At 36.4% G+C, this 17151-nt stretch overlaps 1 protein-coding gene across 2 annotated transcripts; it reads left to right on the forward strand.

Moving 5' to 3' along the window:
* Nucleotides 1-2219: 2219 nt before the first annotated feature.
* On the forward strand, nucleotides 2220-11404 carry LOC306863741 (protein C-ets-2-like). 2 transcript variants are annotated; one of them, XM_079407271.1, is made up of 10 exons: nucleotides 2231-2365; nucleotides 2692-2745; nucleotides 3029-3146; nucleotides 3971-4090; nucleotides 4166-4366; nucleotides 4452-4526; nucleotides 6434-6631; nucleotides 7652-7900; nucleotides 8972-9090; nucleotides 9474-11398. In XM_079407271.1, the coding sequence occupies exons 2-10, from the start codon at nucleotides 2698-2700 to the stop codon at nucleotides 9687-9689; spliced, it is 1344 nt and encodes a 447-aa protein (XP_079263397.1). In that variant the 5' UTR covers nucleotides 2231-2365; nucleotides 2692-2697; the 3' UTR covers nucleotides 9690-11398. The 2 variants fall into 2 exon arrangements, with proteins under 2 accessions (XP_079263398.1, XP_079263397.1); XM_079407272.1 differs by lacking the exon at nucleotides 6434-6631 and having other exon boundaries at nucleotides 2220-2365; nucleotides 9474-11404.
* Nucleotides 11405-17151: the final 5747 nt, after the last annotated feature.

A 17151-nucleotide genomic window follows, 5' to 3' on the forward strand; every position in this document is an offset into this window, starting at 1 on the left:
ATGATGTCTTCACTGATGTGAGGCTTTGACAGTTTCCTCAGTGTCTCTATCTGTGTCAGACTAAGAATATTTTCATCATTTTACATGCATTTCAACAGCACTTTTAATTATATTAAAGGTCACATAAATTTAAGTTTTCATTGTTGTTGCTGTAATGACAAAATCATGCGTCAAGTTTTTCGAGCATGACTCACTTTTTATGAATTCTAATGACAACATGGCTTAAAGGGGTCATATGATGTTGCTTATTTTGTGCATTCGGTGTAATGCAATGTGTTTATGCAGTTTAAGGTTAAAAAAACACATGTTTTTTTTCTACATAGCCTACTGTACATTATTGTTGCTCCTCTATGCCCTGAATTTACACATAAACATGACGCTGAACGCACCAAACTGTGATTGGTTGTTTGCCATGTTGGTATGGCCTTGGCCAATGAAAGCTACCATAGACTGACGGCTGAAGGTCTGGCTACGCAACAGTATTGTGGTTTACAGTAATCGGGGTCGCTTATCCACAAGTGGAAATAGAGCTATGTTCTGTGAATGTGCGCGACTTCCGGTTCATTAGTAAATAATTAAAATTAACAAAGTGCAGTAAACGGTAAAACTATTTGCGCCACAAACCAATGTGTTTATGATTATAATAATACTTTAAAATAAAATAGTAAGAAATATTAGGTCGTAAATCTCCCACATTCAAGTTAAAATAGCCTGCGCTGCTTTTATGTTAAAAATTAATGTGAAATAACGAAAACGCTCCATGCACTTTTCTGGCAAAATTTTCTTATATCACTGTACCAAATTATTATTATTATTATAGTAATATATTTCATTAATGGTTTATTTAATTTGATAATAATAATAATCAATTGTTATTTATTTATTTTCAAAATATATAATAAATTACATTTGTAATCTGTATTTTGGTATACATTTAAGTACTGAGAAATATTAATTAACTACATGTACTAACTGTATGGTTAGGGTTAGGATTATGCATTGGTTTAGGGTTACTTGCATGTAACTAATTATGCATAATTAATTGTTATTATAATGTAATATGTGTAACAAGCAGTGTTGGGCAGTAACTACTTACCAAAAAGTAGTATACTTCAAGTTTATTTTTATCAAGTATACTTAAGTGAAGGTCAAGTATATTTTTAAGCATAATTTATGTAGCAAGTATACAATTATCAGTGCACTAGTAGTATACTTGTAAGTGTACTATTTCAATACTCCTTGGGACTAAACTTTCTAGTATATAAATTTATACTTTTAAGTATAACAGTACAACTTTGAGTACACAACTAGTTTACATCAGTGTTTTCAGCTTGTACTGCAACTATACTAAAAGTGAACTTATAGGTATACTGATAGTTTACTAATTAAATACTTTGAAGTATAGTCTCAGTAAATGACTAGTTTAGTAGTTTTATACTGAAAGTATACTCGTAGTTTTCTTTAAGTGTACTTTACATCATACTTTAAGTATGCAACTAAGTCCCTATTTAGGTATTAATTTGTATATATTTTGTTGTTCTTCATTGGAGACATTTATTTCCATAACGTTACACAGTTTTGATGCTGTTTTATGTAAGTATAAGTCAAGTATACTTAAATGTCATTTTAAGTGTATTTCTGAGAAGTACATAAAAAGTATCGTAAGTATAGTGACTAGTAACTTAGTTACTGTAATAATATAACTTTTTGCAGTAACTAGTAGTGTAACTAATAAGATTTCAGTAATAATATTACAGTTACCATCCATAAAACAGCTTAGTTACTTTTGATGTCTCAGCTCCGCTGATTTAAAATCATATAATTCCTAGATTTATTTTCATAATTGTCATGACTCACACATGCATGTGATGTCTCCAGTGCAGCAGGCAAGCTTGGAATATAGAAAAGCTTACATTCAGCAGATAGAAATATTGCATTATATTGATTTTGTCAGGAAAAGATGATCTGAACACTGTTGTGTAAGTTATGGCTTTACTTTACTCTGGCATTACATCCCACCCACATCCCTCTGATCAGCAAGTCCTACATTATATTACTATAATTAAACATCTTTTTGGGAAATTAAATAATGCACAGTTTCATGGCAGTAAATGTAAGGTGTGGCGAAAGTTCAGTGTGTGACTTGATTGGCTGCTGTCTTTCATTGGCCCCGCCCACCACCGTGCGCGCTCCCGCTAGACTCATAAGCTCCCGCGCTCAGACGAGACGCAGCACAAACGCGAAACTAACGCATCGATAGGATCGATCGATCGATATATCAGTGAGCGGATCGATCAGAGGAATAACACCAACAGCTGACGGCGGATTTAACGTTAGTTCAAGCGTTTCTGCGAGAATTCAACAGGTTAGTAACGTTATCTGTGAAGCCGATCAATGTTTGCAGAGCAGATTCTTTTGATTTGATTCTATTCTGAAATGAACATGAATAATCTGATCATGTACAGTAGTGTGTTATATAATGTACATGAATCACATTCACGTTTGACTCGACGGAACTTTATATGAACTGATTGAAGATTCTGATCAGAAAAACATCGATATATCTAAATTAATTAGTCATTTAAAAATTAACACTCAGTGTTGCTTGGTTGTAGTAACGTGAGCAGATTTCTGGAATATAATAATAATAATAATAAAAGTATTTGATTTATTATTATTTTGCTGTTTTAGATCACAATGTGTAACATGGAGCCTCTTTTACCTGGATTCAGAAACACACTAAAGGTGAGGTGTGTGTGTGTGTGTGTGTGTGTCGATTAGAGCAGGGCGGGTCTGTGCTGTGTTCTGATTGGTTGAGGTCAGCTGGGGTTCGCCCACGCTGGCACGGAACAGGAAGGCCATATATGGTGGTGCGCTCCCATTAGTGGAGCAGATAAACGCTTGAGCACTGATGTCATGTGTGAGGCGTGTCCTCTGGGTTTTCCTGCCTGTGCTCAATCAGCAGTCACTGTCTGAAGTTTATAGGTGTAATTATGGAGTGTAATATCTTGTGTTTTATTTGTCTCAGCGTCAGGCGGCGTTTGAGATGTTCGAAGACCCCATGTCTCTGTTCTCGGGCTTTTATCCAGTGGAGGAGGAGCAGGCTGCTCAGGAGGTCCCGTCCGGTCTGGACTGTTTCTCCCAGGGTAAATCAAAGCAGCAGAACCACTATTTATCACAGCAGCTTTGGAGGGAGAACATTTTGGATGCTTATCAATTTGAGACCATTTTTCCGCTGGGCATTAGGGGTCAAACATTTTTAGGGGTACAAAAACTATTGCAATATATTTTTAGCTATTTTGTTATTTATTGCATCATTAAAATAAGTGAAATTATGCGTTGGTTTAAAATATGCATTGATATAAAAACAAATATTCATATTTATTACTCTAACTCCTATTTCAAATAGACATGATATGAATTAATATTCACATTTGTTAATAGTAAAAATGTATTTTAAAATAAATAGATCTTTATTTAAAATATGCATTGATATTAAAATACATTTATATTTATTAATCATAAAAAATTGGATTTATTATTCTAACCTCTATTTAAAATATGCATTGTATGAATTGATACTCATATTTATTAATAATAAAAATACAGACTTATTCTAAACTTTATTGAAAATAGGCATTGGTATGAATTAATATTCATATTTATTATTAATAATAATTCGGGCTTATTCTAAGCTTTATTTATCATATTCATATAATGTTTTATCAATAATAAATTCTTATTTAAAATATGTATTGATGCGAATAATTCTTACCAAATTTAAATGCTAAAATATTGAAATTTCTTACGTTTTTATGGCTGTATTAGTGGAAAAATGTATGAATTGTTGTGAATTCAAAAACAACTCTAAATGCCCGGTGTTGTATGTTTGCCAATTAAACCCTGATGCACATGTGTCATGCACTCTTCTGAGCGTGTGTAAGCTGACACAGATCTCTGTGGTCTGCAGATGCCGGCGTGTGCTCGGTTCCTCTGCTGACGCCCTGCAGTAAAGCTATGGTCAGTCAGGCGCTGAAGGACAGCTTTAACGGCTTCTCCAAGGTGCAGCGCATCTGCGGGATCTCCAACAGTGAGTCTCTCATGATCTCTGCTGTTTGTTTTGAGGACGGGTCGGATGCGTTTGTAACGCTCTCTCTGTCCGCAGACCCGCGCAAGTGGACCAAGCAGCACGTCCTGCAGTGGCTGTACTGGGCGTCCGGAGAGTTCAGTCTGACCAACATCAGCTTCTTCAAGTTTGACATGAGCGGACAGGAGCTGTGCCACCTGGGAAAGGACGGATTCCTGGATCTTGCTCCGGATTTCGTGGGTGATATCCTGTGGGAGCATCTGGAGCAGATGATGAGAGGTAACGGAGGATTCCGGTCTCAGACTTTCATTAGTGATTGTAACGCTCGAGCTCACGTTTGATTCGATGTGCTTTTCTCCCGCAGCCTGTCAGGAGGATGACGAGACCAAAGTCTTGAGTCGCTCGTCTGAGTGCAGCTGGACCAGCAGCAGCTCCGGCAGTAAGTCGCACTTCACTGGAGCGTTTACATGCACTGATTTCTGGATTAAATCCGATTCACATCTTCGTTTACATGCAGTGATTTCTAGATGAATCCGATTCGCATCTTCGTTTACATGCACTGATTTCTGATTCAATCCGATTCACATCTTCGTTTACATGCACTGATTTCAGAATGAGTCCGATTCACATCTTCGTTTACATGCACTGATTTCTGGATGAATCCGATTCGCATCTTCGTTTACATGCACTGATTTCAGAATGAGTCCGATTCACATCTTCGTTTACATGCACTGATTTCTGGATGAATCCGATTCACATCTTCGTTTACATGCACTGATTTCTGGATGAATCCGATTCACATCTTCTTTTACATGCACTGATTTCTGGATGAATCCGATTCACATCTTCATTTACATGCACTGATTTCTGGATGAATCCGATTCACATCTTCGTTTACATGCACTGATTTCAGAATTAATCCGATTCACATCTTCGTTTACATGCACTGATTTCTGGATGAATCCGATTCACATCTTCGTTTACATGCACTGATTTCTGGATGAATCCGATTCACATCTTTGTTTACATGCACTGATTTCTGGATGAATCCGATTCACATCTTCGTTTACATGCACTGATTTCTGGATGAATCCGATTCACATCTTCGTTTACATGCACCGATTTCTGGATGAATCTGATTCACATCTTCGTTTACATGCACTGATTTCTGGATGAATCCGATTCACATCTTCGTTTACATGCACTGATTTCAGAATGAACCCGATTCACATCTTCGTTTGCATGCATGCACTGATTTCTGGATTGAATCTGATTCACATCATCCACTTTCATATCATGTCTCTTCTAGTGGAAAGAAAACATCCAGAATACATATTTAAGTGTTTATTTATTGCACTCTATCTATTTGCATCTGTAGACTTCAATCTTTAAAGAGTTTTTTCTCTTACACACACCACACTTTACAGATTTATTCCTCTCTATATTCTGAAGGTTTGTTCGTATTTCATTCACACAGAGTTATACAACATTTCACTCCTAAAAACACTGCGAAAATGTGTTTTCTGATTTATGGAGTGATGGAAAAAGAAATCCAGAATCCCCTCTGGAAGAACAACAAAATAAAACTAGAATTTTGAACCTGGCTTTATCCAATGTTTTGGAAATGTATGCAAATGAATGCATATTTAATTAGATAATCCCTAATTTGCATATTTAAACCAACATTTCAGCAAACTTGTAATTCAGAACAGTTGTTTATATTCTTAGGGTTGGGAATTGAAAATCAGTTCCAGTTCCAGAATCGGATACTTGTTGTAAAATTTAAATTTCGATTCTGCGTATCAATTTCTGTGTGCGCATCTTCTTTTAGGTGGTGAAAAGGGGCTTTTAAAAATGCATTTGTCTTTGGATCATTCATTCAAGAGATTCATTCAAAAACACTGATTCATCCAGTAATGAAACAAGTGAATCTTGAGTGAGTCATTGAATCATTCCATTCACACATTCTATGAGATTTTGTTTAGTCGTCTAATATTTTGTCTTCGGAATTCGGAATCAGCCTTCATTTAAATTAAAAAAAGCCTCAATTTATCCAGAATCGTGCTGCTCTATGTTCCACACAAACAGCTCTTAATGGAGTCCAGTTTTTATGTAGCCTGCTGGTATTCAGCTGCAATTAAATGTTTTGCAAAAAGAGACACAGAATAAATATGTTTGACTTCATTTTTTTTTTACCACATTGGAATCGAAACTGGGAATCAGTAAGAATCGGAATCAATAAGCGGAAATGGAATTGGTCAAATTTAACCGATACCCAACCCTAGGGTTTCTGTTAGTTAGTTCAGAACAAACTCTGATAGATTGTGTTTGTGTGTGTGTGTGTAGGTCTCAGTCTGGAGGAGTGTTCTCTGAAGGTTCCAGATCCTCGTGGCAGTCTCCTGCGGGAGCTCTTCGAGATGTCCGAGGAGTCGGGTCTGCTGTCGTTTGGTCAGGAGCTCTCCATGTACCCCAAACCTCAGCTCAGCACCGTCAGCGTCAGCTACGCCAGTCGAGAGAGAAAAGCAGCTCTGTGTCTCGCAGCAGGTCAGATCTCACTCCTCAGTCCATCATCTAGGGTTAGAATTTGATCGATTCCGATTCTTATCGATCCCCAGTTTTGATTCTAATGCGGTTAACAAAAACAGTAGTCAAACATTTAGATCAAATCAAACTTATTTATTCTGAGTCTCTTTTTGCAAAACATTTAATTGCAGCTGAATACCAGCAGGCTACATAAAAACTGGACTCCATTAAGAGCTGTTTGTGTGCAACATAGAGCGGCACGATTCTGGATGCATTTAGACTTTTTTCATTTAAATGGAGTTTGTAGTTCTCTCACAATTCTGAAGAAAATATATTCTTGTGTAATATAACTTGTTTGTTTGTTTGCTGGTTTTTATTGTATTTGTTATACTTGTATTTAATTTTATTTTTTGCCATGAAAATAGCCTAACAGTGCAAAAAATTATTCTCTTAGTATTTTTGTCTTGTTTTCTAGTATAAATATCTACAAAATCTTGAATCAAAATTAATTTACTGTACAAGTACAATGACTACAATGTACAATGGGGCAAGAAAAATCATCTTGTTTAGCCTTTGAATTATTTATTTTTTCTTACCCCATTGGCAGATTTTTAGTTTTTTTAGTAAATGCATCTTGATTAAAAAATGTTTAGATATTTATACTAGAAAACAAGACAAAAATACTAAGAGAATAATTTTTTGCAGTGAAGATGCTGACATGGCATTAAATAAAAATATACTGCTACTAATTATAAGTGAATTTATTTAAAGAAAGAGCAATTTGTTCAGTGAACCGTTGTTGATTTTAGTTTTTATCCTCCTGCTTAACCGAAACCATACCAAACCGTGACGTAAAACTGAGGTGCATAATTTTTAACATCCCCTTTTCGCCACCTAAAAAAAAAAAAGTGCACACAGGAGTTGATAGGTGGAATCGAAATCTTAAATACCTTAATCTTCTGACCTTAAGTATCCGATTGAGGAGTTGTAATTGTTACTGTATTGATGTGTTGTAGTGACGCAGTGCTCTGTTCCTCACAGTGTCGTCAGTGGAGAGCGTGGAGAGCACAGACGGCTCAGAGAGTGTCCTCCGCTCCTGGGGGAGCCACTCGTCGCTCGCCGATGCCCAGCGCGTCCCATCCTACGACAGCTTCGAGGAGGAGCTCGGCGTGGCTCCGCTGGGCGTCGGCAAACAGGGCCTGTCCTTTAAAGACTACGTCCAGGAGAGGAACGAGCCGCTGGAGCAGGGCAAACCCGTCATCCCCGCCGCCGTGCTCGCTGGATTCACCGGTGCGTCTCATTCATGAGCTTTTGTGTCAAGAAATAGCTATTTTGTTATTATTACATCATTAAAATAAGTGAAATTATGCAATGATTATAAAAACAAATATTCAGATTTATTATTCTAACCCCTATTTCAATTGCATGATATGAATTAATATTCAAATTTGTTAATAATAAAATTCTGATGTATACTCCTGACCCTATTTAAAGTATGCATTGGTATGAATTACATTCATATTCATTAATCACAAAAAAAAATCTAATTTATTATTTTAACCTCTAGGTAAAATATGCATTAATAATAATAAATATTCATATTTATTAATCATACAAATTTAGATGTATTATTCTAACCCCTATTTTAAGTGTGCATATTAATAAATATACCTATTTAATAATAATAATAATAAAAATTCAGATGTACTATTCTAACCTCTAGTTTAAATATTCATGGATATGAATAAATGTTCATATTTATTAATAATAAAATTATTTTTAACCTTTAAAATATTCATTGCTATAAATAACTATTTATATTTATTAATAATAAATATCCATATGTATTATTTTAACTCCTATTTAAAGTTTTCACTGAAAGGAATAAATATTCATATTTGTTAATAATAAAAAATTATAATATTTATTATTCTAGCCTGTATGCATTTATACGAATAATACATATACAGTTTTATTAATAATAAATATTTATATTTATTATTCTAACCCCAGTTTAAAACATGCGTAGGAATAATACATATCCATATTTTTTATTCTAGCCTGTTTAAAATATGCATATTTATTCATAATAAACATCTGTTTAAAATATACATTGACATGAATAATTATTACAAAATGTAAATGGTAAAATAGTGAAATTTCCTAACTTTTTATGGCTGTATTAGTGTTGATTCAAAACTTTCATTTACTATATCAAACAATAGTGAAGTGTTGCAACTCTAAATGCCTGGTGTTGCATTTTAGCAAATTAAACCCTGATGCAAATACATAACTAATGGCTTCCTAAAGTTTGAATCCGAATGCTTGATGCTTAAACTCTATATCATTGGTGCTTAACAGGAAGTGGCCCCATTCAGCTGTGGCAGTTCCTGCTGGAGCTGCTGACCGACACGAGCTCTCAGAGCATCATCAGCTGGACCGGAGACGGCTGGGAGTTCAAACTCACCGACCCCGACGAGGTGAGGAGCCCTTGCATCTCTTCACAACTTCATTCCCAAACGCGTGCTAAACTCACAGCAGTGTAATAAATGAGTTGACTGAATAGATTCAGTGTGAACGGAGCCGTTCTGAGACGCAGCTGATCGTCTAAACGAAGTGCAGCTTCGCTTTAAAACACGCAGCAAAAACACACTTGAGGAAGAGATTAAGCCATATTGTGCTTTCAGATTGAGTTTGTTGGCATAATGCTCCAAAACACAACTTTAAAGACCTTTTATGTTAGTTTAAGTATATTTTAAAAACTATTTGCCCCACTTATCGTCATGTGCGCACTATAATATCGAGACAGATATTGCGATCTTGATAATATGGTTATCTCACGTGGCTGTTCTTGTGCCGTCAGGTGGCGCGCCGCTGGGGAAAGAGAAAAAACAAGCCTAAGATGAACTACGAGAAGCTGAGTCGAGGCCTGCGCTACTACTACGACAAGAACATCATCCACAAGACTTCAGGGAAACGCTACGTGTACCGCTTCGTCTGCGACCTGCAGAACCTGCTGGGATACACGGTGGAGGAGCTGCATGGCATGCTGGGAGTGCAGCCGGACACCGAGGACTGAAGCGGCGGCGGGAAACCTGGCGTCACGTCCAGACCTCAGAGAAGGTCTCTGTTTGAGGAGAACGGCCGGTTCGGTCGACGCACGCTTCTCGCTGCGGTTCTTTGGTCAGCTGAGCGTTGAACACACTTTAAAACACTGGATCTGATCTTTTGACACTGTGTTCACTGAACCAGACCATTCCTGTAATAATGTAGATTCACCAAGAGAAGGAAGAGAGTTGATTTTTCCAAGCACGCGGCTGGGATTGCCTTATCTGTGATTAGCGCTCGCGATGCCTTGGGAGAGTTTCTGATCAATTGATTTATTGAGAAACACATTTTTGGGTTTGAATCACTTCTGGTGGCCTTTCTAATGCAGAGACTGAGCATTATTAACAATCACTTTGAACTTTGTTTTAACTCTTGCCCTGCCTCTGTTCACTGTTATATGCTAGGGGGCGCTCTCTTTTGAATGAGTCTAGAAAGTGCACAGACCAGGAAGATGCAGAAACGAGCGATCTCATATGTATGCATACGAAAAATAATGCGATCATGAACACTAACTGCATATAAATGAAAACTGCCTGATGTTACCGAGTGAAATGTGGATCCAGAAAGTGGTGAAGGCCTGTGCAAGCTTTAGGATATTGATGGACGTAATCTACTGCATCTTTGCTTTAATAATATTATTGAATATGATCCAGATGTAGTATTTGATAAAAATGCGATTTTCTCTGCTTTTTGCTCAAAATGTTGCTTTTTAATGAAACCTACCTACATTCAAGTGTTGATTAAAAAAACAATGCTTGAAGCTAGAATAAAACAGTTTTTTTTATTGAAAGTAGAGGGTCTGATCTTTATTTTGATGTGTTGCATGTTCAGATATTCATACAACAAAATGTTCTGGGCGCCATGAAATTTTAGTGAAAGGCGGTGGCTGGTAACTTTTTTTCAAAAACGCTGGCGGGGAAAGAGTTAATATTGATTTGGTCCAGGATTTGTAGTTTTCCTGTATATTTTTCAGTAGTGTTTCAGTAGAAACCGCTGATCTTCTGTGTGTTTATTGGAGGATAGCTGGTCTATGGAGGGATTTCGTATCGTTGCTTGTTTTCACTCAGGCCAAAGGGACGTGGAGGTTTCACGTCTGAATGTTTACGTTTACCAAAGCTACGAGATGCGGTTAACCTGCGGCCGTTGCTGTAATCTGCTTTCGTTTCGCACATCGATGACTGATTGTCTCGCTCTGATCTCGCAGGGAATGACTTTCAGGATCAGAACAACTGTATATTTACTCCAGACTTCTACACTCTACATCTGCATTACTGTACAGATGCAGGACTATTATTATTATCATAATTTATACAGAAACCGTGTGATTATTCATCACTGTGTCCTTATGTTTGTACGAGTTTGTTTGTATCTAAGTGAGTTTGTTTGTATTTTAATCGTTTTCTATATTCAGGTAGATGAATATGAAAAGAGTTTTATTGATCCATTCAAGTGTTTTCAAGAGTATCTCTTTATTATCAAGCCTTTATTAGTCAAAGCAGTGCTGTTTGTGCTGAACATCACAGTGATTTTACACCGGTGGAAATATGTTCATCAGAATCTGTGTGTGTTTGAGAGCCGTTTGACTCATGAGAATCTGTCCAGACATGCATCTTTATCATGAAAACGCTGCCAACAGTTTAGTATCTCTGTGAAAATCAACAAATAAATTCTCTTTAAATGACGTGTGGAGCTGGTTTCTCTCGGAGTGTGTGTGTGTTTGAGATGAAGTTTTCTGACTCCAGGCACAACAATATATATACAATATATGACTCCAAGCAGTCTAATAATAAGTTTCCAAACTAAATCTATTTTAGTCTATGGAGGCTCATAGTTTCTGTACACTGTAGGATTCCTACATTTTAAGAGCACTGTTGTATTTTATTAATTTCAATAGTTTTTCTAGGTCTAGAAATCACTCTTTTGAAATCAAACTTCTTCATTTATGCTCATTTTCCATGGCTGTGAATCCTGGTTCTTCAATGTAAAACAAAGTGGATTAAACGTTATTTTTAGTTGTTTTAAGTCATCTTGAGGCCCCTAGTGGACCCCGGACCCCTGGTTGAGAAACTGCATTAGTGACTCACAGAAGCTTGTGGTTGTGTGTGTTTAACCCGCAGCTCTCAGACATTAAACACACACACACACACACAGCTGAGTCAACACTCCTAATAAAAAGCTCTTCATACACAGCTGTCCTCCGCATACGGCCGGAAACACACACACACACATTTCACTGATTTGTGTGTGTGTGTTATTGTATGCTCCTCCAGTGAAGAGCTAATAGCCAATTACAAACATCATGAGAGATGATTTATTACCAGACAAACACAGAATGAGCTAATCTGAGACGGGAAAGAATCAGGAACCAAACTGATTATTATCTGTTCAGTAACCAGTTCTGTAGCATATTTAACTAAATCTAACAATAGAGCTTTTCACACTATGCTTAACCCCGGGTTATCTGTTATTCTATATTTATAATTCTGCTAAAGGTGTACATTTCGAAGTGGGGTTATCTAATGAAGCAGCTAAAGACCCCTCCACAGGAACTAAACAACCATCATTTTACCAGAATCTGTCAAATTCATTTATATTTTAAAAATCTCAACTATATTGCTCATTCTTCATTATACACCTTTTTTCCTGGGCATTTCCAGTCTCTGGTGTTCCAGTCAATTAACATTTACTGAGCCGATAACCCTGCTGAAAAAAACAATAGGCACCATCATAAAATTTGTAATTGTTTTACTGGTTATAATAGTTATCATATAAACTGGATATAATATTGGTTTTAATGGAAACTGTAATGGACCCTGTGGGTCTCTACTGGTATTTGGTCATCTTCTATTGGTGGCTTGTTAAAACCAATAAATCCTAATGGAATATGTCCCAAAACACACTACAGAAAGCCATTTTGTAATTGGTTTTAATGATTAAAAGTTGATGGTTTGTAATGGTATTTGTAGTGGAAACCATTAGGATTTTCAGTGAAGGGACTATTGTTTTGTTTTTGTTTTTCAGCTGGGAATATAATGTTAAACCTATTTTTAAAAGCACATATTGATATACAGTATATTGATGCATAAGGTCTATAAAAATCAAATATGAGTGCAGATGATTATCCTGTACCTGTAGGTATATAACTGAATTCACACTTTAACTAGTTAACCCTGGGTCATTCTAAACACGAAATCCCTGGTTATCTTGCTTCATAATGGTTTACCTGCACATTAATTATGAACCTGTATACAGTAGTTCTTAGTAGTTCTCCAGGATATATTAAAAAAATAGTAGCTATTGATTAGTTAATATTGAACTACCAGTTTCAACTGAGCACTAATACTTACTAAATCAATAATCAGAGTTTCTTGTTAGGTAATAGTAGATACTATAATGTTAATAGTGCATTAGTGACTTGTTCCTGTAGTTATTCATTAACAAAGGATCAGTATTCTAAAGTGTTACCAACTCTTCTTCACTCCAACTGAGCGTTTTTCGTCACCATTTTCATTTTTTTCCCCTCAAACGTTGAAATAAGTGTTTATAAATCATGTGTTTTTTTCGGCGCAGGGTTTCATAACCCCGGGTTAAAAGAACGAAGATAACCCGGGGTTAATCGCAGTGTGAAACAGCAATTGCGCCATACTAAAATGCTTGGCTTAATGCATTAAAACTGTTTTTTAAAAGACCAAACTCAGTAAAAATAAATCATACTATAGCCTACTGTACATAGTATGATTTATTAATAATGTGTTTACTGAGTTTGGCTTTTTAAAAACACTGTCTTAATGCATTTAGCCATGTTAACGCACAATTAAATGCATTGCATTCTTATTTTGGACTCGTCTGTACATAATATGCTTTATTAATAATGTGTTCACTGAGTTTGGTCATATTAAAACACTGTTTTAATGCATTAAGCATTTTCCTAGCAGTTTTCTATGGGAGGAATAAATGCTTAACGTGCAATTAAACACGTTGCTTTGGTACTATGGGCTGATATCTGCTTCTGTGTAAATTCTATGATTTATTACCAAATGATGTTTATTGAGTTTGGTATTTTTTAAAAACGTTTTAGTGCATTAAGACATTCACCCAATACTTATCTTTCTGTCATTCATTCTCATGTTGTGTATGAACTTGTGACCCTGCACCAAAAAACAGTCATCATCTGAAAGCTGAATAAATAATCTTTCCATTGATGTATGGTTTGTTATGATCGGACAAAATTTGTCTGAGATACAACTATTTGAAAATCTGGAATCTGAAGGTGTAAAAAAATCTAAATATTGAGAAAATCTCCTTTAAAGTTGTTCAAATTAAGTTCTTAGCAATGCATATTACTAATCAGAAATTAAGTTTTGATATATTTACGGTAGGAAATTTACTAAATATTTTCATGGAACATGATCTTTAATAATGATTTTTTAAACAAAAGAAAAATTTATAATTTTGACTCATATTGTTGGCTATTGTTACAAATACAGTATACCCGTGCTCCAGGGTCACATTTATTCTGTGGAACATAAAACAAGATATTTTGAAAAATGTCTCTTAAAATGTATTTTTTTTAAAGTCAATGGAGTCTAGTATCCTTCAATTGATCTTCTTTTGTGTTAAATTCTGTATAAGTCATACAGTTTTGAAAAAACATGAGGGTAAATAGATGTGTATTTTACAGTCAACACACACAAAACACACACCGCTGCATCTCTACTGTACTCTACTGTACATTAGAATGACTCCAGAGTGAATCTGAGTCAGCCAGTTCTGGTTCAATCTCACTGTGCTTGCGTGCCATTAATATATGAGTGTGGTTTGTAGGATCACACACACAGACGTTTATCTTAGTGAGGCATAGACTTGCATTGTTTTGTATCAGGTTAATGATTGTATAGGTTATTTTCTATCAGCTTATCCATCATAGAAACATCTGCAGAACAAGATTTACAATATTTGGCTGATTTAAAAGCCTGTTTATCTATTAGTGAGGAGCAGTAAAATACCTCACTAGTGGTTTGGCAAAGTATTTCACAATATAAGTGAGGACATTTGGCTCTAGTTAGTACACACACACACACACACACAGTCTTATTGCCCTGTAATGTAATAAAGGCCAGTCATTACAGCAGTTTGACGTCATGCTGTCATGGCAACCAGCCTGCGTTTCATTAAAACACTGCAGCGAGTCCCTGCGAGACTTTATGTCTTTATCTTTACTTCATTGAGCAGGAAAACACAGTTCGTTATTACAGACAAATCTGACATCAGCTGCAGAAACATTAAAAAAAAGAACAATTTGTTTGTGCAAAACTACTTATAAAAAACATTAAACAGGCCTATATTGTATTATACATTTTATATACAGTATCTCACAAAAGTGAGTACACCCCTCACATTTCGGCAATCATTTTAGTATATATTTTCAAGGGACAATACTATAGAAATGAAACTTGGATATATTTTAGAGTAGTCAATGTGCAACTTGTATAGCAGTAAAGATTTACTGTCCTCAACATACAGCTATTATTGACAAAAAAATCTTGCAACAAAAATGAGTACACCCTAAGTGATAACAGCTATATGTTGTTTAACCATGCAAAGCCACGTCCTATTCATCATGTTAATTTTTTTGTCTGCTTGACAGGACCATGCAAATTTGTATATCTTGTATTAGAGCAGTTAAAATACTGACCACTGGATGTTCAACATGGCACCTCATGGCAAAGAACTCTGAGGATTTGAGAATTAGATTTGTTGCTCTCCACAAAGATGGCCTAGGCTATCAGAAGATCAGTAACAGCCTGGAACTGAGTTACAGTACAGTGGCCAGGGTCATACAGAGGTTTTCCAAGATTTGCCTAGCAAGGGTCGATCAAAGAAGTTGAGTCCTTGTGCTGTGTGTCAGGTGCAGAAGCTGGCTTCAAAAAACAGACGTGTGAGTGCTGCCAGCATTGCTTTAGAGGTTGCAGAAGCGGAAGGTCAGCTTGTCAGTGCTCAGACCATACACCGCACACTGCAACAAGTTGGTTTGCATGGCCATCGTCCAAGGAGGAAGCCTCTTCTGAAGCTGGCTCAAAAAAGCCTGCAAACAGTTTGCTGAAGACAACCTGGCCAAGAGCATGAATTACTGGAACCATGTCCAGTGGTCTGATGAGACTAAGATGAACTTGTTTGGCTCAGATGATGTCCAGCATGTGTGGTGACGCCCTGGTGAGGAGTACCGAGAAAACTGTGCCTTGCCTACAGTCAAGCATGGTGGTGGTAGTATCATGGTCTGGGGCTGCATGAGTGCTGCTGGTACTGTTCACTGAAGGAAACATGGATTCCAACATCTACTGTGACATACTGAAACAGAACATGATGCCCTCCTTTCAGAAACTGTGCTGAACAGAAGTTTTCCAGCATTTTACCACCCTAAACTAGTGCTGGATAACAATGGTGCCCTTACAAAATATTGACACTTTGGACACAGTTTTGACATGTTCACTTAGGGTGTACTCATGTTTGTTGCCAGCACACTATGGTTGCTCAGTATTAGTTGTTTTGTAACCTTTTCTAGCCTGATGAGCAACATCAACTATTTTTCCAAGGTCCTCAGTAATCTCCATTGTTTGTGACATGATTCACTTCCACAAACATGATCAGACTTTGATAGATCCCTGTTCTTTGAATAAAACAGGCCACGGACTGACATTTGATAGTCATTGCACTGACTGAAAACACCTCTGCACAGATGGACTCTAATTTCACCTTTAAATTAACTGCTAATCCAAGAGATTCACATACTTTTGCCACTCACAGATATGCAATATTGGATCATTTACCTGAATAAATAAATGACACAAAAATATTTTTCTCATTTGTTTGATTGGGTTCTCTTTGTCTACTTTCAGGACTGCGCAAATTTGATTATGTTTTGGGTCATATATATATATATATATATATATATGCAGTCCCCTCCATAAGTATTGGAGCAGTAAAGACAAAATTGCTCTGTTGGCTGTGGAGTCAAGACATTTACAAATATGATTAAAAGATGAATATGAGACAAAACTACAGAATGTCACATTTTATTATTGGGTGATTCAACACATACATGTTTTACCAGCTAAGAAGTTCAGCACTTTTAGAGTTTCATCCCTCTATCTGATGAGAGCATAAGTATTGGAGCAGTTGCCTCTCAGGTCTTTCTAAGTGATCAGCTGTGTCCTGTTGCATTAATTCTTCAGATATTAAAAGCAGGGAATGTGTCGTATCAGTTATATCCATTACTTCTGTATTCTGAATCTTGCATTCGATGATGACACACACAAACCAGGATGAAGACGAGGAAGCTGACTTTGAGAGAAAAGAAAGCAGTTTGGATGCTAAAAGAAAAGAGGAAGTTAGAGCTCTAGCAAAAACAAAGGGCATGGAGAAATCAAGAGTTT

Source organism: Barbus barbus (assembly GCF_936440315.1).
Source record: "Barbus barbus genome assembly, chromosome: 45".
NCBI classification, from domain to species: Eukaryota; Metazoa; Chordata; class Actinopteri; order Cypriniformes; family Cyprinidae; genus Barbus; species Barbus barbus.